This window comes from Chiloscyllium punctatum, chromosome 41, assembly GCF_047496795.1.
Source record: "Chiloscyllium punctatum isolate Juve2018m chromosome 41, sChiPun1.3, whole genome shotgun sequence".
NCBI lineage: Eukaryota > Metazoa > Chordata > Chondrichthyes > Orectolobiformes > Hemiscylliidae > Chiloscyllium > Chiloscyllium punctatum.
In genome coordinates, this window is record NC_092779.1 from 49553146 (window position 1) to 49579891 (window position 26746).

The 26746-nt window shown below is 39.9% G+C and overlaps 1 protein-coding gene across 4 annotated transcripts in view; it reads left to right on the top strand.

Annotated features, from left to right (window-relative positions):
- kdm1b (lysine demethylase 1B) overlaps positions 1-26746 on the top strand; it is a 111516-nt gene that overhangs the window by 60764 nt on the left and 24006 nt on the right. For all 4 annotated transcript variants that reach the window (XM_072560893.1, XM_072560896.1, XM_072560895.1 and 1 more), the window contains 6 exons: positions 3684-3818; positions 5013-5184; positions 10497-10624; positions 15930-16061; positions 19866-19940; positions 23214-23330. In XM_072560893.1, coding sequence (XP_072416994.1) covers positions 3684-3818; positions 5013-5184; positions 10497-10624; positions 15930-16061; positions 19866-19940; positions 23214-23330 — 759 coding nt within the window. The remainder of the gene's footprint in view (positions 1-3683; positions 3819-5012; positions 5185-10496; positions 10625-15929; positions 16062-19865; positions 19941-23213; positions 23331-26746) is intronic.

The window sequence follows — 26746 nt, forward strand, 5'->3', positions numbered from 1 at the left end:
GTTCTCTTCTCATTAAGTGTCTCTTCACAATTTTGAAGAACACATGAGAGTAAAGTTGGTGGAATTTGTTAATGTAATTTGAAGGAATGTATATTTTGATAGGGTAGGAGTGGGGATGGGAGTAGAAAGCTTTTCGTAGTAAGTTTTGTTGGTGTGTTTAATTTGTGCAAAGTACTTGGTAAAAATCCAGCTTTAGATTTTATCCTAATTTTTATTTAAACTTAATTGTCAGTAAAGAATTACATACTTGGTGACCTGTTGAGTCAAGAAATATTTAATGAAATATCTTTCTAGTTCAGACTGTTGTTCCCAAACATTTTAGTCAGTCATTCAATCAGTACTGTTGATGGATTGAGAAACCTAGAATCAGGGCATATGGCCTCAATATTGATGGAGACTTGTCAGGAGCAAATTTAAGAAATGCTACACACAGAAGTAATAGAAATTTTGGCATCTCTTGTTCAATTGGTCATTAATACTAAGATTTAATATTTTAAATCTAGGATTGATAAATTAGGCTTAATCAAAGTATTAAGGGATATGGAGTAAAGACCAGTGTTCAGATTAGTTCACAGATCAGCCATGATCTCATTAAATTGCTGAACAAGATCAAAAGGCTAAATGGTCTGCTACAGTTCCCCTTTACCAGCAATTGCCAGTTATCTGTAAATAGCTAGCTGTTTTTAAGCTAACTGTCTCTTGCATAGGTCAGACAACTGTTTTCTTCAGCTTAACTTGGAAGAAATCCAGAAAGGTTGCAGGAGCATAACCTGCAAGTGACAAGGGGGAAATGAGAGATTTTTTTTGGATACAAGACCCCATTGAGTACTGGGGCCATACAACAGATGGTGGGTAGTACACAAGGTGCTCAGTAAGATGCAGGCTATCATGAAGGCCCCTAGACCTAAGAATATATCTCAACTGAGATCATTCTTTGGGCTTGTACATTACTATGGTTTTTGGCTGAGTTGGGAACCATTCTAAAACCCTTGCATCTGTTGCTGGGAAAGGGTGACTGTGGGAATGGGCCCAGGAATGTGAGGAAGTTTATGGAGGCGAAGCAAAAAGATTTGGGGTGGCTGAAGATGGACTCTCAGATTGAGGAGAAAGTTGGATAATGTCGCCCCTTCACCCATGCCTCAATCATGTGACATCAGATTCACAGTTTTCACAGAACCAGTAGAGGGACTTATTTCTGGTGGCCATGGGTACCCACTCAAAGTGGCCTGAGGTGGTGGTGATGAAGCTAGTATCAGCAGAAGTAACAGTAGGCCTAGTGGGTGAAATCTCTTCCAGATTCAGGAATCCCAAACAAATTGAGAGTGACAATGGTCCATAATGTTTGGTACACGTCTTCGAGGAGTTCCTGGAAAATCGCAGTCATACATGTACCAATCTGCTCCATGTCACTGTGCAACAAACGGCTAGGTGGAGAGATTTGTTCAAACCTTGAAGCAGGCCTTAAAGGTGTCTCAAGGGGAAGGTTTGCTTGGACGGTGACTCAACAGGTTCCTTAGCATATACAGGGAAATGCCACAATGGTCACTGGTATCCTCAATGTTCTTATGGTTCTCCGTTGGCAGTTGAACAATGTTTGTTTGAGTTACTGCAGCTGGAAAAGACCAGAGAGGTGATAGAGCGAAATCAAGACGGACAGATGGCCAGAAGGATGGGAACTTCAAGGCCATGGGTATTCCATAGAGGAGAGACCATGTTGGCTTGGAATTATATGTTTGGGGAAGAACTGATCCCAGTGGTAGAAGTGGTTCAAACAGGACTGTTGTCATATATGGTGCAGACCTGGGATGAACTGGTCCGGAGGAGAGACATGGACCAGCTGGATGCTGCACCTCATCAATGGTAAAGGGCAGGGGTTGCTGGGAAATGCCCCTCAAAAGACCAAGCTAGTCCAGATGGGAACTGTGATGTTGACAAGTCACAGCAGAGTTCATCATAACCAGGGAGGAGACAACAGTAGTGCCAGAGGTCAACAGTGAGGGACATCTATGCAAAACAACAGGAGCTTCCTGAAACCTGGGAAACTACACTAGGAAAGGTTCCTCAGCTGGGACAGTCTTCTAAGCATCGTCATCACTCTGATCGTGTCAGTGTAGTCTGAGGAAGGTCATTTGTTTTTTTACCATTTGTTTGTAAATATTCCTGATGGTGTACATCTCTTACCTACAGTGCCTGTATTATAGTTATAATTGTTGGATTTATATGTAATATATGCAATTTAAATGATTTGGAGATGTTGGTGTTGGACTGGGGTGTATAAAGTTAAAAATCACACAACACCAGGTTATAGTCCAACAGGTTTAATTGGAAGCACACTAGCTTTCAGAGCACCACTCCTTCAGGACTATCACCTGATGAAGGAGCGGTGCTCCGAAAGCTAGTGTGCTTCCAATTAAACCTGTTGGACTATAACTTGGTGTTGTGAGATTTTGAACTTTATACAATTTAAAGGTAGTATTGAGATAAAGGGGAAGGGGTGTTATGTATGTAGATAAGTGTATGTGCTCCTTTAAGAGTAAGTCAGATGACCTGGAGGTGGGAGCTTGGGGAGGCAGTGTAAAAACCGACTTTGGAGTTGATAGACCTATAATAAAGTATTCCCTGTTCAGGTTTATCCTCTATGTACCTCTTATTCTATAAGCAGTTCTAATGAATCACAAACAAAATACATTCAGATTAGATTAGGTTACGTTAGATTGCTTACAGTGTGGAAACAGGCCCTTTGGCCCAACAAGTCCACACCGACCAACCGAAGAGCAACCCACCCAGACCCATTCCCCTACATTTACCCCTTAACCTAACACTACGAGCAATTTAGCATGGCCAATTCACCTAACCTGCACGTTGTTGGACTGTGGGAGGAAACCGGAGCACCGGAGGAAACCCACACAGACACTGGGAGAATGTGCAAACTCCACACAGACAGTTGCCTGAGGTGGGAATTGAACCTGGGTCTCTGGCACTGTGAGGCAGCAGTGCTAACCACTGTGCCACCCTGCTGCCCAGATAGTATCTGGTATACTATCTTTGCTATGTTTTTAAGGCAATATATTGAAATCTAATCTAATAAAAATCCTCTTATTCAGTATGCAATGGGAAAGGCTGATGCTAGCACATCAAAAATGCCCAGGGTGGAGGGTAAGACATCACCCATCCTAATTGTGGGAGCATTGTGATTGGTGATGTGCCAGGCAGCTCAAATTTTACTGTACTGATTTGCTTAATCCTGCTCTCTGCACACACTTTGCTCAGCCTTTGATTAAAGAGGTCAGCATCTTGGTAGTGAATGTTTAAAGGAATCTCGTTTGTAATTCTAAGCATGTTTGAAATTTCTGGGAAGCATATTGAATTTGAGATTCTTCCCTTTAACAATTCTTTTTAGTAATGGTGCTTGTGCATCCCCTGAATCATTGTTTGGTGATTAGATGTTTAAGATTAGACTATACAGCAAAGATTTTATTTTCTTTTGATAGAGTTGACTATTTCATTTTCTTTTAGTGGCAGCTATTGTCGCTTTAAGTTGCTTGACCAACTAAAAATAAACTGGATTTAAGTGTTAAGAATGGGTCCTGTGTATGGTTTCAGAGGGAAGACTTCTAACAAATGGTCACTGGCAGTTGTGACAATAAAGAAATGGATTTTCTGATTGTTGCGTTTCACATTAGGTAATGGTGCTGGAAGCCAGAGATCGGATTGGTGGACGTGTTTGGGATGACCACTCTCTCGGTGTGACTGTAGGAAAAGGAGCACAGATTGTTAATGGCTGCATAAACAACCCTATAGCACTAATGTGTGAGCAAGTGGGTTTTTGTATTATATAGCAATATTATGAATGCATTAATCATTGACCTGTTTGAATAATGATTTCGCAGATTGCATTTTTTGTCTTAATGATTTATTATAATTTACAACTTTTTTCCTTTAATATTTTTTGCCCATCATTTTGGTTGCCTGACTTAAGTTAGCAATTTTTGGTTTTATGTCTCTTTTTGTGCTGCTTGTAAATGAAACAATATTGATTTATTTACTCTAACTACTTTATGTTTACACTTTCCAAACAAAAGTAAATTAGTGCTGACTCATGATCCTTTTTAATAGCAAAAGGAGAGAAATTCAGTTTTTATTCTTGCAAGTAGTATCCTTGGCTCACTAGCTTCAGTAGTTTGGTGAGTGACCTTCCCTATATATTAGGACCAGAAATGGGGATATTCACTGTGCAATGATCAATATGATCTACTTCTCTTCAGAAATTGAAGCAGACTATGTCCAGTGTAGCAAGACCCCAACGTTCATACTTATGTAGATAAATGGCAAGTATCTTCTGTGCCACACACGTGCCAGGCACCCCCCGACAATCAATAATATTTAACATCACTAAATTCTGCAGTATTAGCATCCGGAAGTTACCATTGACCAGCAGTTGAACTATGCTAACTATATAAACACGGTGGCTAAAAGAGCAGCTAAGAATTTAGAGATACACGTTTCACCGCCAAACTTTCAAAACCTGACCAGGAATTACAATACCCAAGTCGAGGGTATGCTGGCATACTGTTCACTTGTACATTACTATTAAGTAGAATTCCCATAACCTGTACTTTGAAAAAGTTGTTGGGGGAAAGATTGTTCTCTGACTGTGCGAATGTATTTCTACGGAGATATTTAGAGGAATGAATCCAGATGTTGCTTTGCTGCTCCTCTCTGATGTTTACCAACACCCGAATGCCACTTAAAATTTTGATGTATTTATTTCTTCATCCCCCATTCCTCCAGTAATGGAGATGGTAGGAAACCATTAAAATTGCAGAGACTATAGCTTGCAATCTTATGATCACCACTTTAGCATGGTAGCATCCTAAGTCATTGGTTCATATAATTGTGGAAGTTTTGTTTACTCAAGTTGCTACTGGCAGAAGTCCAAATTAACTTGTTGCGATACGAAAAATTTGTATAAGCTTTGTGTTGAATCCTTTTGAAATTAATTCCTTCTGCAGCTTGGAAGTAAGATGCACAAATTGGGGGATAGGTGTGATCTGATTGAAGAAGGTGGAAGGGTGGTTGATCCCACCATAGACAAATGCATTGACTTCCATTTCAATGCAATGCTGGATGTTGTAGCAGAATGGAGAAAAGACAAGAAACAATTTCAAGATGTGCCTCTTGGAGGTGAGTTGTGTCGAAACAACTTTCATGAATGTTGTTTAGAGTTCAAATAATCTGGATTTAATCCTTAAAAGTCATAACACCATGCTAAGTATTCTATTTGTTTAGAATTCACAAAACTAATATTTAAATTTAAAGATCTAAAATCTAAATCAGCTATTTTACAATAATTTAAAGTTAAAAGAATATTTAGGAAAAGAATAAGGCCCATTAAGACCACATTGGTAATTTGTGCGTGGAACAGGAAGGATGTAGGTAGATTTCTAAATGAATACTAAAATTTAACATTAAAAACTGGAAATCTGAAAAAAAAACAAATTACTGGAGAAACTTTGCAGGTCTAGCAGCATCTGTAGAGACTTCTTCCATGTTCTTTACCCCCACTGTCATCAGCATATCTTTTTCCTAATAGCTACTAGTTCTGAAGAAGGGTTACTGGGCCTGAAACTTTAACTCCTGTCTTTCCACAGATGCTGCCAGACCTGCTGAGGTTCACCAGCAATTTGTTTTTGATATAAATGAATGCTTTGAGTTGGTGCTCACAAGTGAGGGGGGTGCTGTGGATATTGAAGTAGGGAGAAGGACTGAGATATATTTAAGGAAATTAACACAGTGAGGATGTTCTGAGTAGTCTGGTGGACTTAAAATTAAATAAATACATCTGTAGGGCCAGATGATATATCCCTGGCTGTTGAGGGAGGCAAGTAGAAAGTAGCAAGCCATTGGCAATAATTTTTACTTCTTCCCTGGCCATGGAGGTGCCAAAGGACTGGAGGAAAGTTAGTGTGGCAAAGTTATTAAAAAATGAGCAAGCGATAAACCAGGAAATTACAGGCCAGTCAGTCTAACTTGAGTCATGGGGAAACTATTGGAAGGAATTCTGAGGGACTGATTTAATCTTCACTTAGAGGCAGAGATTTATCAAGAATAATCATCCAGAATTTTTAAATGGGGCGGGGGGGGCAGGGGGGTTGTGGGTTGAAGGTTGTGTGTGACCAACTTGGTTGAAATCTTTGAAGAGGTAACTAGGTTTGTAGATGAGGGCAATGCCATTGACGTACTCTACTTGAACTTCAGCAAGGTTTTTGATTAGGTCCTGAATGGGATTCTGGTCATGAAGGTAAGAGTCTGTGGGATCCATCGAAATTTGGCTACTTGAACCCAGAAGTTGCTGCCTGGCAGGAAGCAGAGGGTGATGATCAAAGCATGGCTTTGTGATGGGAATCAACATTGGGGCCTTGCTGTTGGTGTTATATACAAATGATTTAGACTTAAGGAAGTAGCAGAGGCTGGTACAATTGAAACAGTTAAAAGGCATCTTGATGGGTATATGAATAGGAAGGGTTGAGAAGGATATGGGCCAAATGCTGGCAAATGGGAGTAGATTAGGTTAGGATATTAGGTGGGCATGGACAAAATGAACGAGACCCAGACAGGGCAGATAGGAAGAAACCATTCTGTTTGGAAGGATCAATGACTGGGAGTATCGATGCTAGGTAAGTGCAGAAGTCTTAGAGGAGATGTATGGAAAACCCAGAGGCTGATTGGAATCTGAAACTCAGTGCCTGAAAACAAATGGTAGAGGCAGAAACCCTCATAACATTGAGGAAGTATTTAGATACAGGTAATTCTTCTATAGTGTGATGGTTGTGTTCTTGTTCAGTCCCGCACAATAGAAAAATTGCACTTTAGAAATGGTGATTAAAGTGTTGGTGATGCAATCACGTTACAGCCAATACATGTTTTAAAAGTTTGTACTTTTGAAACAGTGTCCTCCAATTCACCAATTGCGTTATAGCAAATTTGCGTTAACAAAACACTCATTATAACAGAATGACCTGTATGCACTTAGAAAGCTCCATCAAATGCTGGGATTGGAATAGTTAAGTGCTTGTTTTTGACTGGTGCAGACTTGGTAAACCAATATGTTGAAGAGTCTTTTGTTGTGCCATTGATCTCTATGACTAACTCGATTGCTCCCAGGATTTGTACAAGCACTTGCAAGTTTGAAATATTCAGAGGTATATTCTGCTGGATAAAAGGTAAAAATAAAAAATAGGGATCCACAGAAATTCAAAGCTATATATAAGAGGCTGAAGGGTGAACTTAGAGATTCATAACATCATGAGGGTCATTGATAGGGTTTTTTCTTTCCCCCAGGGTAGGGGAGTCCAGAACTAGAGGGCATAGGTTTAAGGTGAGAAGGGAAAGATTTAAGAGGGACCTAAGGGGCAATGTTTTCACACACAGGATATTGCATGTATGAAATGTCTGCCAGAGGAGGTGGTGGAGGCTGGTACAATAGTAACATTTAAAAAACATCTGGATGGATATATGAATAGGAAGGGTTGAGAGGAATATGAGCCAAATGCAGGCAAATGGGATATCTGGTCGGCATGGACAAATTGGACCGAAGGGTCTGTTTCCATGCTGTACAGCTGTATGACTAAATACGGGACAGTTTTGTTTTTGTAGCTGTGCTACAAAAATGATAAATTTACCTTAGCCATCTACTGTTTGTGCCCTGACCCTTAATGTTGTACAGTTCACTTAAAAATGTGATTTTCTGATAGTGTGGAATGCTTAAGCTACCTTCTCCGCTCCCCATCACCCCAAGCTTTAAAGGAAACAACACAAATGAAGGTTGTTATGGACCAGGCCAGACCCCCTCAAAAATATTTTTAGAAGGTAGCCTAGACCCTAACTTTTTCTTATGCTAAAGGCAGATGTGAAGTGGGTGTTTCAGGTGTGATACAACTCACTGGTCAAATCACTCAGCTTTAAATAAAACAAAATTTATTTAAACACTGCAATTGAAACACAGACAAAAGAAAGGGGAATTTAGAATAACCTAACTATTTGAAAACTTTATTGACTCAATACATTAACTGTCGATAATTAACTGTTCCAATGAAGTAACATCCCATAAACACACCCCTTGCCAGAAAGGTAAATTCAAGCACAGATTCTTTCAAGCAGGGGGGATCAACATCCAGAGAGAGATTTCAGAGAGTGGTAGAGGGGTCCTTTACTGAAGCTTGCACTTCTTCTGGACTTGTGACTCTGCTTGTGACTGCTACAGCAAAAAAAACTCAAAAAAAAACCTGAACTGGGAGAACTGACCACTCCCCTTCCATTGTTAAACCAGACTCTTTGTTGCCTCTGCCTTTACCACCTCTATTGGGAATAAAAACTAAGGACACAATAACCTTTTTAAAGTGACAGCATCATCACAGGGTTAACAGTATTAGTGAATCTTAACAAGGCATGCACAAAATATTTATATATTCTGCCCTTTTGCCCAACCTCCATCCATTTTACAAAATGTTGTGTTGCAATGTCTTTCTGGGTAGCCGAGGAATGTGATACAACATTCAGATTTGAAAAGGTTACACAAGTTTTCATGAAAGTAAAGTGTGCTTCTCCATATGCTGCCATTGGTCCTTGCGCAAAGCAAGTGCACATGGGGTAAGAATTTAATGATTGAAAAGCTACTCTAAATCTTGCCATGAGTCCATAGAAATAGGAACAGGAGTAGTCTGTTCAGCCCCTTGAACCTTTTCTGCCAGTCTTGAGGGTCATGGCTGCTCTGACATTCCTCATATCCACTTTCCTGATCTTTCCCTGTAATCCTTGATTCCTCCTGCTTGTCAAGAATCTATTTCTCTCAGACTTAAATATACACAAGGACTCTGCGCCCATCACACTCTGTAGCCAGGAGTCCAAAGACACACAACCAATCAAAATAATAATTCCTCCTCATCGCAGTCTTAAATTGACACCCCTGAAACTATGCCCTCTAGTCCTAGACTCTCCCATGGGGAGAAAGATCTTCTCAACATTTACTGTCAAGCCCTGTAATCCTATATGTTTCGCTGAGAACTTGGGTGGCACGGTGGCACAATAGTTAGCACTGCTGCCAGAGCCAGAGACCCGGGTTCAATTCCCGCCTCAGGCAACTGCCTTTGTGGAGATTGTTTGTTCTCCCCGTGTCTGCATGGGTTTCCTCCGGGTGCTCCGGTTTCCTCCCACAGTCCAAAACAATGTGCAGGTTAGGTAAATTGGCCATTCTAAATTGCCCGTAGTGTTAGGTGAAGGGGTAGATGTAGATGTAGGGGTATGGGTGGGTTACGCTTCGGCGGGGCGGTGTGGACTTGTTGGGCCGGAGGGCCTGTTTCCACACTGTAAGTAATCTAAATGTTGGGGAATGGATCTGGGTGGGTTGCTCTTTGGAGGGTCGGTGGGGACTTGTTGGGCCAAAGGGCCTGTTTCCACACAAAAAGTAATCTAATCTAAACTTCTCATTCTTCTAAACTTCAGTGAGTTGAGTCCCAAACTGTTAGTCTTTACTCCTAAAACAATTTCTGCATACCAGTAATCATCCCAGTGAACATTCTCTGAACTGCCTCCTTCCTGTTATTGTTAAGTCCATTTTGAACATTGATTATTTGTTTGATTGCATTTTCCCTACCATCCCCATCCTCCTGTCCAGCTCACTTTCTGCCTTACTGTTTCACTTACTTACTCCCTCTGGCACTGAATAATAGTCCATGTGTGGTGCTAATGTCATTTTGTAGGACCAATACGAATTTTTGTTCTTTCCCACGGGTTAATCATCAGTGAATAATGGTTGATCTTGAATTAGAATAAGCAAATAAGCAATGGTTGGCTGTGTTCCAGTTTGATATTCCAAAAAACTGGAGTTGCTGGAATTCTGAAATTAAAGCAGAAAATTCTGGAAGGCACAGTCAGGGAATCTGTGGATAGAGAAGCTGACTTCATGTTTGAAGTTTGGTACGCCTTCTTCAGAATTGATAGATCAAGTCCTGTTCCTTGATCTTGCATTTAAACTGCAGGAGGCCGAAGACTGAAAGATTGCATCGAAACAAACTGGAGATTTTGAAATGGCAGATGACTGGAAGCTTGAGATTATGTTTGCAGACTGATCAGAAGTACCTGACCAAGTAGTTGACCAAACGGTGTTTGGTGTCTTCAGTTTAGACTGCATTGTGAGCAGTAACAATTGTTAAGTTGAAAAAACTGTACAAAAGTCACTATTTTATCTGAAAGGAATGGTTGAATGAAGGAATGAAGTGAAATAGCAGATGTTGTTCCTCGTGCATTTGTGTGGAAAGGTGCCTTGGAATACGAGAGTGATTGAGAAGTACGCTGGGGTGTTACCAAGTGAATCTTTCCTTCTAATTCAAAGAAGAGGGGAAGATATGTTTGTTTGGGAAATGGCAAGCTGATTTGTTGAACAAAAGGCTTCCAAAAAAAAGCAAAAATCAACATACAAGTTTTTGTTCTGTGTGCAGAAAAGATTGAGGAGATCTACCAAACTTTTATTCAAGAATCTGGAGTCCAGTTCAGTGAACTAGAAGCCAAAGTGCTGCAGTTTCATCTTGGCAACCTTGAATATGCGTGTGGTAGCAACCTACAGCAGGTAAAAATAAAATGAAAGAATCATCTGAATGCTATAGAAAATTGTCAATGATGTATAACATTGATTTTAGTAATAACTGCAGTAATTATAAGATGTATTTTCAGTGGCTAATCGTTTATACTTTGTGGGTCTTCAGGTAGAGAATTAGAAAGGGATGCTTGGACCAGAGAACTCAAATTTTTCTGGAAGAAAATCCTCAACGGATTTATTTTTTCAGGAATGCTCGAATTCTGTACTAATAAGGGAGTAACTGGTATAGGTTTAATCACCATTATAGAAATGAAGTTTCAAGGTGATCCAAGGGTTGAAATGTTCAAGGCTACACAGTATTTTGGAAAGATAGACCGTGGCAAAAGAATAGAGGTACCCCTGACCGTGAACAATAACATAAATGAGAGAGGATCTTTGCTCAAATGTTCATACGGTACAGTCAATATGGGTCGCAATTAGGAATGGCAAGAAGCATAGAATGCAGGTGGGACTAGTTTATAAACTTGCTAAAAGTAGTTATACCATTGTAAAAAATATTAAACAAATTATTTGAGTAAAAGTAATCAAAAAATTGTGGGGATTTTGATTTTTGTATAAATCAGAAAATAAAATGGCATGGGTAGTATAGAGAGTGAGCTGAAAGAATGTTTTTCAGGATTGCTTCTGAAAGCACACCATTGTAGAGCTGTGGTAAAGGCCATTTTGGATTTGGGATTCTGCAATGAGGCAAGTTCATGAGCAACAAAAGCAGTATTTGAGAAAATCCATTCTGGCTTAATCTGCAGAGAGTGAAAACAATTCAAGTTTGAAGTCCACTGGGATTCTTCTTTGGAACTGAATTCGAAGTGTTTTTAAGCACTGTAAGGCTTCTAATAATCGATTAAATGGGGAAAAAAAATTAATAAATTAGCCCAGAATATGAAACAAATTTGGCCTTTTGCAGCCACCAAAAGGTTATGGTCTTGGGAAGAGTGCTAATATAAATTTTGATTTAAAAGCAGAAACAAGAGAAGTTATGGCAAATGGGGAAATTGCATGGATATCCAATATTTTGTCTTTACAGCAGAAGGGGCAGCTTGCATTTAAGACATAGTGAGTAACCTCAGGGCTTGAAAGAGTGAATAAGTTAAGATAGTTAGTCTTAGTAACAAACAAATATAGGCACAGATTGTGCATTTTCAGACTGTCTAGTCGAGTGCCACAAGGATCATGCTTTGGGCCTTGGCTACTTACAATCTACGATAATTACTTGGATGAAGAGGCAGTAACATATCTACGTTTGATACAAAGCCAGACAAAAATGCAAGTTGAGGAGGACACAGGCTACAGATAGCAAGATAGTAGTTGAAGTGTTTGCTTGATCACAAAAATAAAGCAAATTTTTCATGAAAGGTGTGACACTTAGAAATATTAATATTAGAAATATTAATATTGAGGAACACACAAAAATCTACAGATAGAGAAAGCAATTGAAGGTACGTTGGCTTTAATTGCAAGGTGTTTGAAGTAGAGGATTAGAGAGGTGTTGCCATGATTGTATTGGGTTTTGGTGGGCCATATCAGGAATACAGATTGCAGTTTGGTCTCCATATTTAAGGAAGGTAATACAGGGAAAGTTCACCAGATTGATTCCTAGCATGTGAGGATTGTTCTCTGATGAATGACCATGTAAATTTGGCCTATATGCTCCCGAATGTGAGTCAATTTCATTGCAATATGCAAGACTCTGAAGAGACTTGATGGAGTAGATGCTGAGAGAAATGTTTCTTGAAACAAAAACATGGACATGGTCTAGAAACATGCAATTTTTAAATCAAAGTGAAATAGACAATAGGTGCAGGAATAGGTCTGCAGAAAGGTGGTTGCAAAAGGCCAAATTAAGTAAGAGCATCATATAATCTTTCAGCAGAGATAGAAGGAAGTTGCAGAGGCAGCTAACCAAGTGGTCTTAATGTTAGTGACAAAGGAATCCATGAGTTCCTTGCACATTTCATTTTTGAAGGGAATGTGGGAAAGGGTTTTAAACAAATGATTTGAAGTAGGCAAAAGATCCTTTGATTCTGGGATGATTCTAGAAAAGTGAACTATATTTGCAGATGGAAGATGAAACATTTGTTCGTATGAAACATTCGATGAATTGCTAAAGTGGTTGGTCACCATATTCCTTTCAGGCTGTCTTTCTTGGACTTGGAGTAAAGGCTGTTCAGGGGGAGCAGCCAGGTGAGAGAAGGTAATGGTTTTAATGGTGATTGGAGTGTTGAACATGGAGGTGAGCATGTAGTTGAATAGATCAATAACTCTAGAAATCTTAAGGTGAATGGAGGTCCAAAACACACACACTTGGGAGAGGGGTGGAGGTAAGATCCAAGGAGGAGAAGATGGCAGAAGAATAAGGGTTCAGACTGCTGTGAAATTTAACTGAAGGAGCCACATGACACTGTTTTTACCTAAGTCTGTCACAATGACTGCAGATGCTGGAAACCAGAGTCTAGATTAGAGTGGTGCTGGAAAAGCACAGCAGGTCAGGCAGCATCCGAGGAGCAGTAAAATTGACGTTTCGGACAAAAGCCCTTCATCAGGAATACAGGCAGAGAGCTTGAAGGGTGGAGAGATAAATGAGAAGAGTGGGGGGTGGGGAGAAAGTAGCATAAAGTAAAATAGGTGAGTGGGGGAGGGGACAACGGTGATAGGTCAGGGGGAAGGTGGAGTGGATAGGTGGAAAAGAAGATAGGCAGGTAGGACAAGTCATGGGGACAGTGCTGAGCTGGAAGTTTGGAACTGGGGTGAAGTGAGGGAAGGAGAAATGAGGAAACTGTTGGAAGTCCACATTGATGCCCTGGGGCTGAAGTGTTCCAAGGCGGAAGATGAGGCGCTCTTCCTCCAGGTATCTGGTGGTGAGGGAGTGGCAGTGAATGAGGCCCAGGACCTCCATGTCCTCGGCAGAGTGGGAGTGGGAGGGGGAGTTGAAATGTTGGGCCACAGGGCGGTGTGGTTGATTGGTGTGGGTGTCGCAGAGATGTTCCCTAAAGTGCTGTGCTAGGAGGTGTCCAGTCTCCCCAATGTAGAGGAGACCGCATCGGGAGCAACAGATATAATAAATGATATTGGTGGATGTGCAGGTAAAACTTTGGATGTGGAAGGCTCCTTCAGGGCCTTGGATGGAGGTGAGGGAGGAGGTGGCAGGGGAAGGTGCCAGGATGGGAGGGTGGGTTGTAGGGGAGCTTGGACCTGACCAGGTAGTCACGGAGGGAATGGTCTTTGCGGAAGGCAGAAAGGGGTGGGCAGGGAAATATATCCCTGGTGGTGGGGTCCGTTTGGAGGTGGCAGAAATGTCAGTGGATGATTTGGTTTATGCGAAGGTTGGTAGGGTTGAAGGTGAGCACCAGGGACGTTCTGTCCTTGTTCCGGTTGGAGAGGTGGGGTCTGAGGGCGGAGGTGTGGGATGTGGACGAGATGCGTTGGAGGGCCTGTCTTCTTTTCTACCTATCCACTCCACCCTCCCCCGACCTATCACCTTCATCTCCTCCCCCATTCACCTATTGTACTCTCTGCTACTTTCTTCCTACCCCACCCTCCTCACATTTATCTCTCCACCCTTCAGGCTCTTTGCCTGTATTCGGGCTTTTGCCGGAAACATCGATTTTACTGCTCCTTGGATGCTGCCCAAACTGCTCTGCTAATCTAGACTGTGACAGACTTGGCAAGGCTTCATTCAGGGGGAAGTGTGATTACTCCTCAGTTCATTTTCCATCAATGTTATGCTCATGTAGTTTTCTGTAAACTCATGGATTACAAGGACTTTATTTACAAATGAATGGACATTCTGGAACAATGTAAATTTATTTTTGTTTTCCCTCTCGTTCTTTTGTCAATTATTTTAAATCTGGAGTTGCTGACCCCCTTGAGACAGTAAGCAGTTTCTCATTTTCTCTCCCAAACCTTCAAATGTCATTTTTCTGCAAAAATATAAAGTTACAGCCTATGAACTGATCCAAGCACGGATTTCTAGGAGTACTGGTAGTGATTGTGAGGGGTCTATGTTATTCTCCGAATACAGGTACTAATCCTATCCAACATCTGATCAAGCAGTGATGAACTACTGCACCCCCTCCCCACCCAATTAAGTATCCAGTTTGCTAAAGTGACTTTAATACAAAGCTTTCATTTCTGGATAAGTCTGTTAATTGATACTTGCCTTTTTCGAGGAAAAGGTTAATGCTGGCTTTCCATTATACTTCTCAAATTAATTTTATTCTTGGTAATGATCTCTAGTAATTTCCTTTTCACTGGCCTGTGGTTACCAAGTTTATTTCCCCTATTCCTCCAGTTCTCTGGCACCACTCCCAAGTCTAAAGGAAGATTGAAAGATTGTGACCAGTTTCTGCTGTATTCAATATTGGTTCCCTTAGCAGTCTATAATGCATCCCATTTGTATTAGGTGACTTGATAACTTTGAGTAGCAGTTTGATTGACACAGTTTTTATCTCTTTGTTGTAAATGATAATCTCTAACCACTCCTCTATTCTAACAGTAATTTATCTTATTCTGTGGAAGCAATACAAAACACTAACTCAATGCTGCAGTCATGTCTTGTACCTGAGATTTCCTCCTTTTTCTAGCCCTTCGTTTATCCCACATGCAAAAAGTAGCCTTCCCTTTTGTATTACCATCTAGTATTTTGTATGATGGAAACAAAGAACTGCAGATGCTGGAACTCTGAAACATTAAACAGTAAGCGCTGGAGAAACTCAGTAGGTCTGGCAGCATCTGCAGAAAGAGAAAGAGAAGTAGAGGTAGCAGTTCAAATCCTGTAATTCTTTGTCAGGGCATAAGTTATTTTTTCAACTTTATTGCAAATATTTTTCTCACATTGAATCTTCTGTATTCTCTATGTCCTGTCTGATTTTCTGCTGGATTATGAACATTTTATGTTTTTGACTTTAAATATTTATTTTTGTCACCCTGAGACCTTTGGAGTAAATTTGTTTGTAACTTAACTATTCTAGCCTTTGTTCATTGAATATTTACTTGGCCGTTTTTGCTTGCAGCACAACTGTCATATTTTCTCAAATCCGTGGTTTGCTGTCTTCCAGTTCTTTATTTCCAACTGTCATTAACTTGTTAATTTTTCTGTCAGTGCTTTAAACCTGTTCTCATAAATGGTGACTATTGGACTAATGTTCTTCCTTTGGAACACACTCCACTAATCTAAGCTATTGTTTATTTTTCTGGTTTAACAGTAAAAGGTTATCCAATTGAAAAAATGCAAGTATATTTCTTTTTCTGTATGTAACTGACATGATTTTTGTTGCAGGTGTCTGCACGTTCCTGGGATCACAATGAGTTTTTTGCCCAGTTTGCAGGTGATCATACTCTCTTCACATCAGGTTACTCTGCTATCATCAATAAACTTGGTGATGGTCTGGACATTCGACTTAATACTCCAGTAAGTTTTCTGTTTTTAAATGGCAGTTCCATTTGTAAAACAAAAATGGAGTACCAAAAACTTGCAGTTTATCATACTGATAAAGTTAATAACAGGATATATTTTAAAGGATGGTTATTTTAAAAAAGCAGAACCAGCAAGTTTATTTTGGATTAGTCCCTGAGCCACAAGCAAATTGGTGTTCGGTCAGCTAGACCACAGAATTCAATGTATGTCTTAAAGATTGACATTTAAGAATTTGGAAATTGTATAGTTTTAGCAAAATCTCACTACTTTGTTATTCTGTTCCCTTTAAAATAAAGACCAACATTCTGTTTTCCTTCCATTTTTGCTGAATTTGTATGCTAGCTTCCTCCATTTAAATAATTATTCAGCTCCTTTATTCTTCCTTGAAAAGTGCATACGTTTACCCACTTTTTATATTCTATCTGCCAAGTTTTTGTTCACTTGCTTAACCTGTCTGTCTGCAGACTCTGTCGTCTTCACCTGGTGTCCCATCTATCCTTTCGTATCATTCAAAAACTTGACTGTTGTACATTCTTCATCCAATTCAATATATATATTATAAATAATTGTGGGCCCAGTGCTGATCGCTGTGACATTTAATTAATTACAGGTTTCCACCTGACAGTGCCCTCTTTATCCTAGCTATGTCTTGTATTAGTTAATCAGTCCTCTATCCAAGCTAAAAATGTACCTTCGATCCAAGTGATACTTTATCAAATGCCTTCTGAAAATCCAAATATATTACATCCACTACTTCCCCTTTATCTATCCTACTTATTACCTCCTTAACAAATTCTTGTACATTTTGTCAAACATGATTTCTCCTTCATGAAACCATGCTTTAACTCTGTTTGATCATACTTTACATATTTCTAAATGCTCTGCCAGTACATCCTTTATAACAGACTCAAATAGTTTCCCAATGACAGATATTCAGCAAGCTGTTATTATACTTATCTGTTCTTTTTTGTCTCCTTCCCTTTTTAAATCCATCTTGAGCTGAAGTTGAGTCTTAATTATGAGTATTTTCAAGAGTAAAAATAATAATCCTTTCTCAAGGGCTCCTCTTGATTTGCCTGAGGGCTACTTTTGATTTTGAGGCTTCTTTCCCATTCTCACCAGCTCCTTTTGTTGGGTGATGCAGTTATACAGTAATAATGTCTTCTGTTTTGAGTTGTCATAGGGGATATTTGGACACTGAACATCAAAGTAAGAATAATTTTATATCATCAATTACTATTCTTCCAGTAAATTAAACACCCAACACACACACACATTAATTTCTTAGACACGTCAGTATTTAAACTAACTCAAAAAAAAGCATAAGTTAGCAAAAAAAGTGCCCCCCAATGATTGACACATTTATAGACACCAAGATTCGTCATGGCAAGCCAATGGGCTGAGAAGTGACAGATGGAGTTTAATTCAGATAAATGCGAGGTGCTGCACTTTGGAAAAGCAAAGCTTAACAGGACTTATACACTTACTGGTAAGGTCCTAGAGAGTGTTGCTGAACAAAGACACCTTGGAGTGCAGGTTCATAGCTCCTTGAAAATGGAGTCGCAGGTAGATAGGATAGTGAAGAAGGCGTTTGGTATGCTTTCTTTTATTGGTCAGAGTGTTGAGTACAGGAGTTGGGAGGTCATGTTGCGGCTGTACAGAACATTGGTTAGGCCACTGTTGGAATATTGCGCGCAATTCTGGTCTCCTTCCTATTGGAAAGATGTTATGAAACTTGAAAGGGTTCCAAAAAAGGTTTACAAGAATGTTTGCTAGGGTTGGAGGATTTGAACTATAGGGAGAGGCTGAACAGGCTGGGGCTGTTTTCCCTGGAGCATCGGAGTCTGAGGGGTGACCTTGTAGAGGTTTACAAAATTATGAGGGGCATGGATAGGGTAAATCGGCGAAGTCTTTTCCCTGGGGTCGGGGAGTCCAGAACTAGAGGGCATAGGTTTAGGGTGAGACGGGAAAGATATAAAAGAGACCTAAGGTGCAACTTTTTCACGCAGAGGGTGGTATGAGTATGGAATGAGCTGCCAGAGGAAGTGGTGAAGGCTGGTACAATTGCAACATTTAAGAGGCATTTGGATGGGTATATGAATAGGAAAGGTTTGGAGGGATATGGGCTGGGTGCTGGCAGGTGGGACTAGATTGTGTTGGGATATCTGGTCGGCATGGACGGGTTGGACGGAAGGGTCAGTTTCCATGCTGTACATCTCTATAACTCTAAGCAAATCTTCTCATGAGATCATAGGCTAATGTGTTTGCATCGCATATGGACAAAGCTAAAAGATTTGCACAAGGAAGTAACTACTCTATTAATTGCATTAACCAACAAATGCCTGGCAATGATTATTTTCCAGCAAGAGAGAATCTAACCCACTTACTTTGACATTCCATGGCATTGTCATCACTAAATCCACCATTATCAACATCCTTGGAGTTCCATTGACCAGAAATTGAGTTGTATTAGTCATACAAATACAGCAGTCACAAGAGCAGGTCAGAAGCTATGAATCCTGCAGTAAGTAACTTGCCACCTCACTAAACAAAACTTGTCCACTATTCACCAGGCCCAAGTCAAGAGTGGGAGTACGAGGGAATATTTGCCTCTTGTCTGGATGATTGCAGGGTCAAAAATATCCGAGAATCTCCATATAATTCAGGGCCAAGGCTGAAAGGAGATTTGCTTGAAATGTACAAAATTATGAAGGGTGCGGACAAGGTGGCTGTGCAGGGCCGTTTTACCTTGGGGAAGTTAGTGACCAGGGAGCATAGATTAATGATCAATACAAGGTTTAGCAGGGAGATGAAAAGATTTTTTGACCAAGAGGGTGTCACAATTCTGGAACTTACTGCCTGAAAAATCAGTCAAGACTGAAGCTCTTAGTCCATTAAAAGGTCTCCACATACCTGAAGGGCCATGAACCAGATGTTGGAAAGAGAGATTGGGCTGGGTGAATCATTTTTTTGGGCCGACTCAGACATGATGGGGCAAGTGACCTTATTCAAACTTTCTATGATTTCACTTGTATGTTTCTGTGTAAATTGGCCAGGAGTGAGTCCCTGTAGCTATGGGACTGGTTTCACCTTTATCAAACTACTATCCTTGACTGTTTTCCCCCCACTGAACGTGTCTGTTCAGATGAGTCTGTCTCCCTGTCTTTCCCTTTAATAGAATGAGGGTAGAATGCGTGTATTACATTTGCAATCCTTATTGCGTCACTCCTTATCTAAGGCGGATTAATAGCCAATATGTCCGAGTTTATCCTCTCTCTTCCCTTTGGAACAGAGGATGTTTTCTGCCCAGCCTGAGTTTCATGTTGATTTTAAGTACTCCTTTATCAATTTTTATCTCCTCCAGAATCCCAAAAGTTGTCTTTTTCTCTGTGAAATTTATGATAATGACTTAATGATTGTAAAAGTTTGTGAGAATATTGTCAAACATGAGTAACTTGGAGGATAACAAACATTAGTTCTCTTCAATAACAAAAACAAAATACTGCCAATGCTGGAAATACGAAATAAAAAGTGCTGGAGAAACTCGGTAGGTCTGGCAGCATCTATAGTGAGAGAAACCGTTAACAGTTCAAGTCTGATATATTGTGATCATGTAGAGGAGTCGTTAATGTGCAATGGAATACCAAAAATAAATTCAAGTTCTGCAATTTAATTTCAGGATTAGGAACTGCAGTGCATTGCAGATTTATTTTTACAGTTTGTTCCTAGTGTTATTTCCATACTTTATGTCCATTATTATGTTTCAGGTTAATCATGGATTTTTTTTTATCTTTACAGGTGCAGACCATTAATTACTCAGGAGATGACATTCGCATTGGGACAGCTAATGGAATGTTATGGACAACTCAGAAGGTAAATCTCTATTTCTTAATATAAGTTGTATTCAGCTCTTAAATTCTTTTGGAAAACTAATCTGACCACAATGGTTTTCCTCATCAATCCACTTATGAGGAATGAAGTGTTTGATAATGGTGTAGTAATAGTAGCACAGAAACTATCTGTCTTCATTGTAAAACAACAATGGGAAATAATCTATTTGTATATTGGAGAAAAGGGAATAATTATCCCAATTTACAAAGGAATAAGTCAGTGCGATTGAGGTATCCATGAAGTTACTCTAGCGTTTTGTTCCAGTCCTGTTCTCTGAGCCGGGTCATATGAATTTGTGACCTCTTCCAGAGGAAGGGAAAGTTTAATTAGCATAATGTTGTATAAGAGATTTGGATGTAGGGTGTACTGGCAAGAGCCATGGTACTAATCCGGTATCTATTACATTGGTTTCCAATGCAGACAAGAGGGTCCAATGGTCTTCTGATTCTGTATTTGAGATAAGCGTTCACCAAAATATAGTACCCGTTGTTGGGAAAGAATTCATCTGAAGTTTATTGACAATGAAATCTGCCTCACCTGGGATTTGTGCACAAACTATAATAGAATGAAATTGTAATGTAAACTTGATGACCAAATAGCTCCAAGCCTAAAAAAAGGGAGAAATCAATTTCTGCAGAGCCCTACAGGGAAGAAATGTTCCTTGATCTGGAGCTCTGAACATAAGATTTTGTGTACTTAGTGAGATTTCTGAAATTGAAATTGTGCAATGACATAGCTGTGAACCTCTCTTAATTAAAATCAAACACCCAGAAGAGCTCACCTGATTGAGTGATAGAGAACTCCCAAATTCCACTATTTAAAGAAAATAACATCAATTTATTTTTAACTCTAAAAGTGAATATCAAATAACAACTGTTTACAACTCTAAGCCCCCTTTGTCTTAACTGCTTATTACCTACCTCCAACACTATAACAATATGCTGTCCCAATAAGGCACTTATTACAATTGCATGAACTTAATTTCAAAGCCACACAGCTGCTGTTGTCTTCTGGGACTTCACTCTCTGGCTGCTGAATCCCCTGGGTCTTCGTCTTTCATTTTACTGAGAGTATGTTTCATGTGAAAAGGTACCTTTGATAGAGAGTGTTTTATAATTTCTTGGATCTGTCTTGATGGCAGTTGGTCTCTGATCATTTTTCAAAATGCCTACGTTTTCATACCCCCAATGTTGATCGTCACATTGTTTCAATGTTGGCAAAACAATAAATTCAAACTTGATTGGGTTTTGGTGGTATGGGGCATAATTTAAACTAATTAAATTTGAATTGTTGTCAAAACAGTAACCAAACCTCAAGTATCTGTTTCACAGCCAAATATTACATCTTTTCAATTTTCCAGTACACTCTGGGATTGCCATCTAGTCATATACACAGTTGCTTGTAAGCTGTCAGTTCAGAACAGCATTCACTTTCTCTTAAAGTGCCTTCAACTTGATAACAATTGTTCTGGAAGTTGGCAAGATTTGTCCAGTTTTACAATAGAATATTGGGAACATTTATGAAAAAGCATGATAGTTTAGTAAATTGTTTCTTGAGAAACATATTCTGCTATTTAAACTGTGTGTACTTTTTGACGAAGTGTTGACTGTTGAGGAAACAAGCCATGTGTTACTTTCCAAAGTTGGTATCTCCTTATCTACTCCAAAATGTATCCTATGCAATGAATGTCTTTTGAACTGAAGTCATTTAGCCAACTTAGGTGTTTTTTTTTAAGGTGGTGATGTGATGGTCTACTTCTGTTGATCTTACTTGTAGTACATATATGAAGTGAGGTTGGAATGATGAACATGAACCTGTAGTGCATAAATAGTTTTGAATTCAGTGTTAACTTGGCAGTCCTGATCAGGAAGACTGCAGCACAGTTGAAATTGGAAATAGCACACCTATGCAATCAAGAAGCAGCAGCAAAGATGCACTACCTAGTCCATAAAAGCTAAATACTATGGATGCTGGAAATCCAAAACAAATGTAGAGAATGCTGGAGAAACTCAGCATTTCTGGCAGCATCTATGGAGGGAAAGAGTTTGCTTTTGTATCTGGTATGAAACTTCAGACCTTTACTCATTGTACGCTCCTCGGCCAGGAAAAGCACAATGCTGACAATAGATGTCTGAAATGAGAAGCAGGAGAAAGTGAGGACTGCAGATGCTGGAGATCAGAGCTTAAAAATGTGTTGCTGGAAAAGCGCAGCAGGTCAGGCAGCATCAAAGGAGCAGGAGAATCGACGTTTCGGGCATTAGCCCTTCTTCTGAAATGAGAAGCATTCTGTTCCCAAAATTTAAAGATTGCATATTTCAATATAACTTTTTTTGAAAAAGGAGAAATGAAACTGAAGTAGAGATACTGATTGGGATGCGTGTATCAGTACAGATCTACTGTTCCATACAGCATAATACAAATTTTAGAATCTTGAGAAGCTAAAAGAAAAAATAATTGAACCAATATCTTATAGCATCTTGCAAATTTTTACCATCTTTTGAAACTTGTTTCTTGCAACTTCTAAATTCCTGTTTTGAAAATGGTGCTTGCCATTATATAGTAAGTACAATACAGCAATAGACCATTAGACTCAATGGCTCATGCTGTTTTTATACCTCGCGTGAACTTTCTTCAACCATCATTTGTATGATCATATCTTCAGAAGCGTCTCTTCCTTTCACATTGATGTGTTTATCTTGTTTCACTTAAATTCCTTTTTCTCTCTCATTTATCTGGTTTACCTTAAATTCATCTATGGCATTCTCCTTACTACTGCTTTGTGGCAGCAAGTTTCACATTGTAACTGACATTCAGGCAAAATAGGTTGATCATGAACTCCCTAAGGGATTTTAAATTTATTTTGATGACCTAAACCTTCGATCTTCCTGAGGTGAAATGCTTTATGGAGTATATACTTTCAAAATCATTTTAAAAAAAAACCTATATGTCACTACTCTTCAGCTTTCCTTTTTTTTTAGTGAACAGAGCCTCAGATTGTTCAATCTTTATTTTTAGATAAATAGCTGTGTAAATGGTAACAACTCTGGTGCACAGGAATTGGGCTACCTTTGGATTTTTTTTCTGGACTCTTCCTTAAGGTTTTAGGACTTCGATCAGCAGACCCGGCATACAAATTGTACAAATCTCTTCTAGATTGTGTATTAAAAACAATTATTGTGAATATTTATTTTAAGTTTCTTAGTGGTTTACATTGTTCCCCCTTAACTGACTTATCTTTGGATGTTATCTTGGCAGGTCTTGATTACTGTTCCTCTAGCTCTTCTTCAGAAAAACACTATTCAGTTTTATCCGGCTCTATCTGAACGGAAACTCAAGGCCATCAACAGTCTAGGTCAAGGGGTAATTGAAAAGGTAAGTGGAAGTCGAATTAAAATCAGTTGCTAACCATAGTTTGCCACATATGTTAGAGTCATAGTCATACAGCATGGAAATAGACTCTTCGGTTCATGCCGAACATAATCCCAATCAAAACTAGTACCACCTGCCTGCTCCTGACCCGTATCCATCCAAACCTTTCCTATTCATATACTTATCCAAATATCTCTTGGATGTTGTAATTATACTACCATCCACTACTGCCTCAGGAAGTTTATTCCACAGGCTAACCACTCTGTGTAAAAATATATATGCCCCTTGTTTTTTTAAATGTTTCTCTTCTCACCTTAAAAATGTGTCCCCTCGTCTTGAAATCCCACATCTTAGGGAAAAGACTATTAACTCTATTTATACCTCTCATTATTTTATAAACTTTTATAGGATCACCTCTCAACCTCCCACACTCCAGTGAAAAAAGTCCTAGCCTTCTTTTTAACTTCCATACCCACTGACATCCTGGTAAATCGCTTCTAAAACCACTCCAGCATAGTAATATCCTTCCTATAACTGGGCGGCTAGAACTGGACACAGTATTCCAGAAGAGGTCTCATCAATGTCCTATACAACCTCCACATGACTCCCCAACTCAAAGGACTGAGCAGTGAAGGCAAGCGTGTCTTTTTAGCCACCATGTCTATGTGTGATGCAAACTTCAAGAATTATATACCCGCACACCCAGGTCCTTCTGCTCTAGAATGCTATCCAAGGCCCTGTAATTAATTGTATAAGCTGTATACATGTTCGTTGTCCCAAAATGCAACACCTCCGATTTATCCAAATTGAACGCCATCTGTCATTTTTCAGCCCATTGACCCATTTGATCAAGATCCCTATGTAAAAATAACAAAGAACAAAGAAAATGTACAGCCCAGGAACAGGCTATTTGGCCTCAATACCCCATCCGATGAAGACAAGCATACCATATGTCTTCTTGACCACTCTATCCACCTGTGCAGCCACCTTCAGGGTGCAATGGACTTGAACTCCCAGATCTTTCTGTTCATCAACTTTTCCCAAGGCCCTTCTGTTTACTGTATAATTTGCTCTAGAATTAGACTTCCCAAATTGCATCACCTCACATTTGCCTGAATTGAACTCCATCTGCCACTTCTCCGCTTAACTCTCCAGTCTATCTATATTCTCCCGTATTCTTTGACAGTCTCCTATGCTTTCTGCTTCTCCACCAATCTTTGTGTCATCTGCAAATGTACTAATCAGACCAACAATGCCTTTTTTCAGATCATGTATGTATATCACAAACAACAGTGACACCGGCACTGATTCCTGTGGAACACCTTTGTCCATTTTGAGAAACTCTCTTCAACTACTACTCTGTCTCCTGTTGCTCAACCAGTTCTTCCTCCACCTGGCTAGATTACAATGTCACCATGTGACTTCACTTTCTCTATTAGTTTGCTATGGGGAGCCTTATCAAATGTCTTACTAAAATCCATATATATGACATCTCAACAGCCCTTCCTTCATCTGTCAACTTGGTCACTTCCTAAAAGAATTGTATTCAGTTGGTAAGGCATGATCTTCCCCACACAAAACCATATTGCCTATCACTGATAAGCCCCTTCTCTTTTGAATATAAATAGATTCAGTACTTTCTCTAGCAACTTACCTGCCACTGACGTCAGGCTCACTGGTTACCTGGAATATCCCTACTACCCTTCTTGAACAGGGGGTAACATTATCAACTCTCCAGTCCTCTGGCACTTCACCTGTGTTTAAGGATGCTACAAAGGTTTCTGTCAGGGCCCTAGCTATTTCCTCTCTCACCTCCCTCAGCAACCTGGGATAGATTCCATCCGGTCCTGGGGATTTGTCCACCGTAATATTCTTTAGCCTACCCAACACATCTTTCTACCTTATGTCAACGTGATCAAGGGTAAATAAACTTCTATCTCTAATCTCAGCATTCGTCACCTCCCGTTCCTCAGTGAACACTGATGCAAAGTAATCATTGAGAATCTCACCCGTTTTCTCAAGTTCAACACGCAAACTTCCTTCCTTATCCTTTGATGACCAACCCTTTCTCTAGTTACCCTCTTGCTGCTCATATATGAATAGGGATTCTCCTTACTTCTGCTCACTAAAGTTATTTCATGACCCCTTTTAACCGCTTGATTCCTCGATCAACATTGGTCCTACCCTCCTGATAATCCTCCAAAGCCTGTTCTGTTCTTAGCTGCCTGGACCTTATGTATGCTTCCCTTTTCCTACTGACTAGTCGCACAATTTCGCCTGCCATTCACGGTTCATGAATCTTGCCTTTCCTATCCCTTGTTTTCAAAGGGATATGTCTATCCTGCACTATCTTCAACCTATCTTTGAAAGCCTCCCACATATCAAATATGGACTTCCCTTCAAATAGCTGTCCCCAATTTACATTTCTCAGCTTCTGCTGAATTTTGATATAATTGGCCTTGGCCCAGTTTAGTATTCTTCCCTTTGGGACTACTCTCATCTTTGTCTACGAGTGTTCTAAAACTTACAAAATTATGGTCACTTTTCCACAAAGAAATCCCCCACTGCAACCTCTACCACCTGGCCTGGCCCATTATCCAACACCAAGTCCAATATGTCCCCTTCCCTAGTTGGACTATTGACCTACTCCTCTAGGAAACTTTCCTATATGCTCCTTAGAAATTCTGCCCCATCCAGACCTCTGACATGAAGTGTATCCCAGTCAATGTTGGGAAAATTAAAATCTCCCTTCATCACCAGCCTGTTGCCTCCACTTCTTTCCATAATCTGTTTACCTATTTGTCCTTCTACTTCACGCTCATTGTTGGGAGGCCTGTAGTACAGCTCCAACAATGTAACTGCACCCTTCTTATTTCTCAGCTCTACCCATAATGCCTCACTTCTCAAGCCCGCCATAATGTTGTCCTTTAGCACAGTCATGATATCATCCCTGACCAGCAATGCAACTCCTCTCCCCTTTACTTCCCTCCCTGTCCTGTTTGAAGCATCTATATCCTGGAACATTTAATTTCCAATCATGCCCTTGCTTCAACCAAGTCTCTGTGATGTTGTACTCCCAGGCACCAATCCAAGCCCTAAGTTCGTCTGTCTTTCCCACTCTGCTCTTTGCGTTAAAGCATATGCACCTCAGACCACCAGTTCCTTTGTGTTCATCTGCACTCTGCCTACTCTTCCCCTTGGTAATGCTAACTTCATGATCCTGTACCTTACAGTCTCTAGTTTCGACCTCACTATCTACTAATCTTCTCTTCTGGTTCCCAACCCCCTGTCACATTAGTTTAAACCGTCCCCAACAGCAGTAGCAAGAACTCCCCCAAGGACATTAGTTCCAGTCTGGTTGTAGTAGAATAAACTACAAATGCCCCAATAAATTAGAGATATAGATGAGAGAGGCTAGT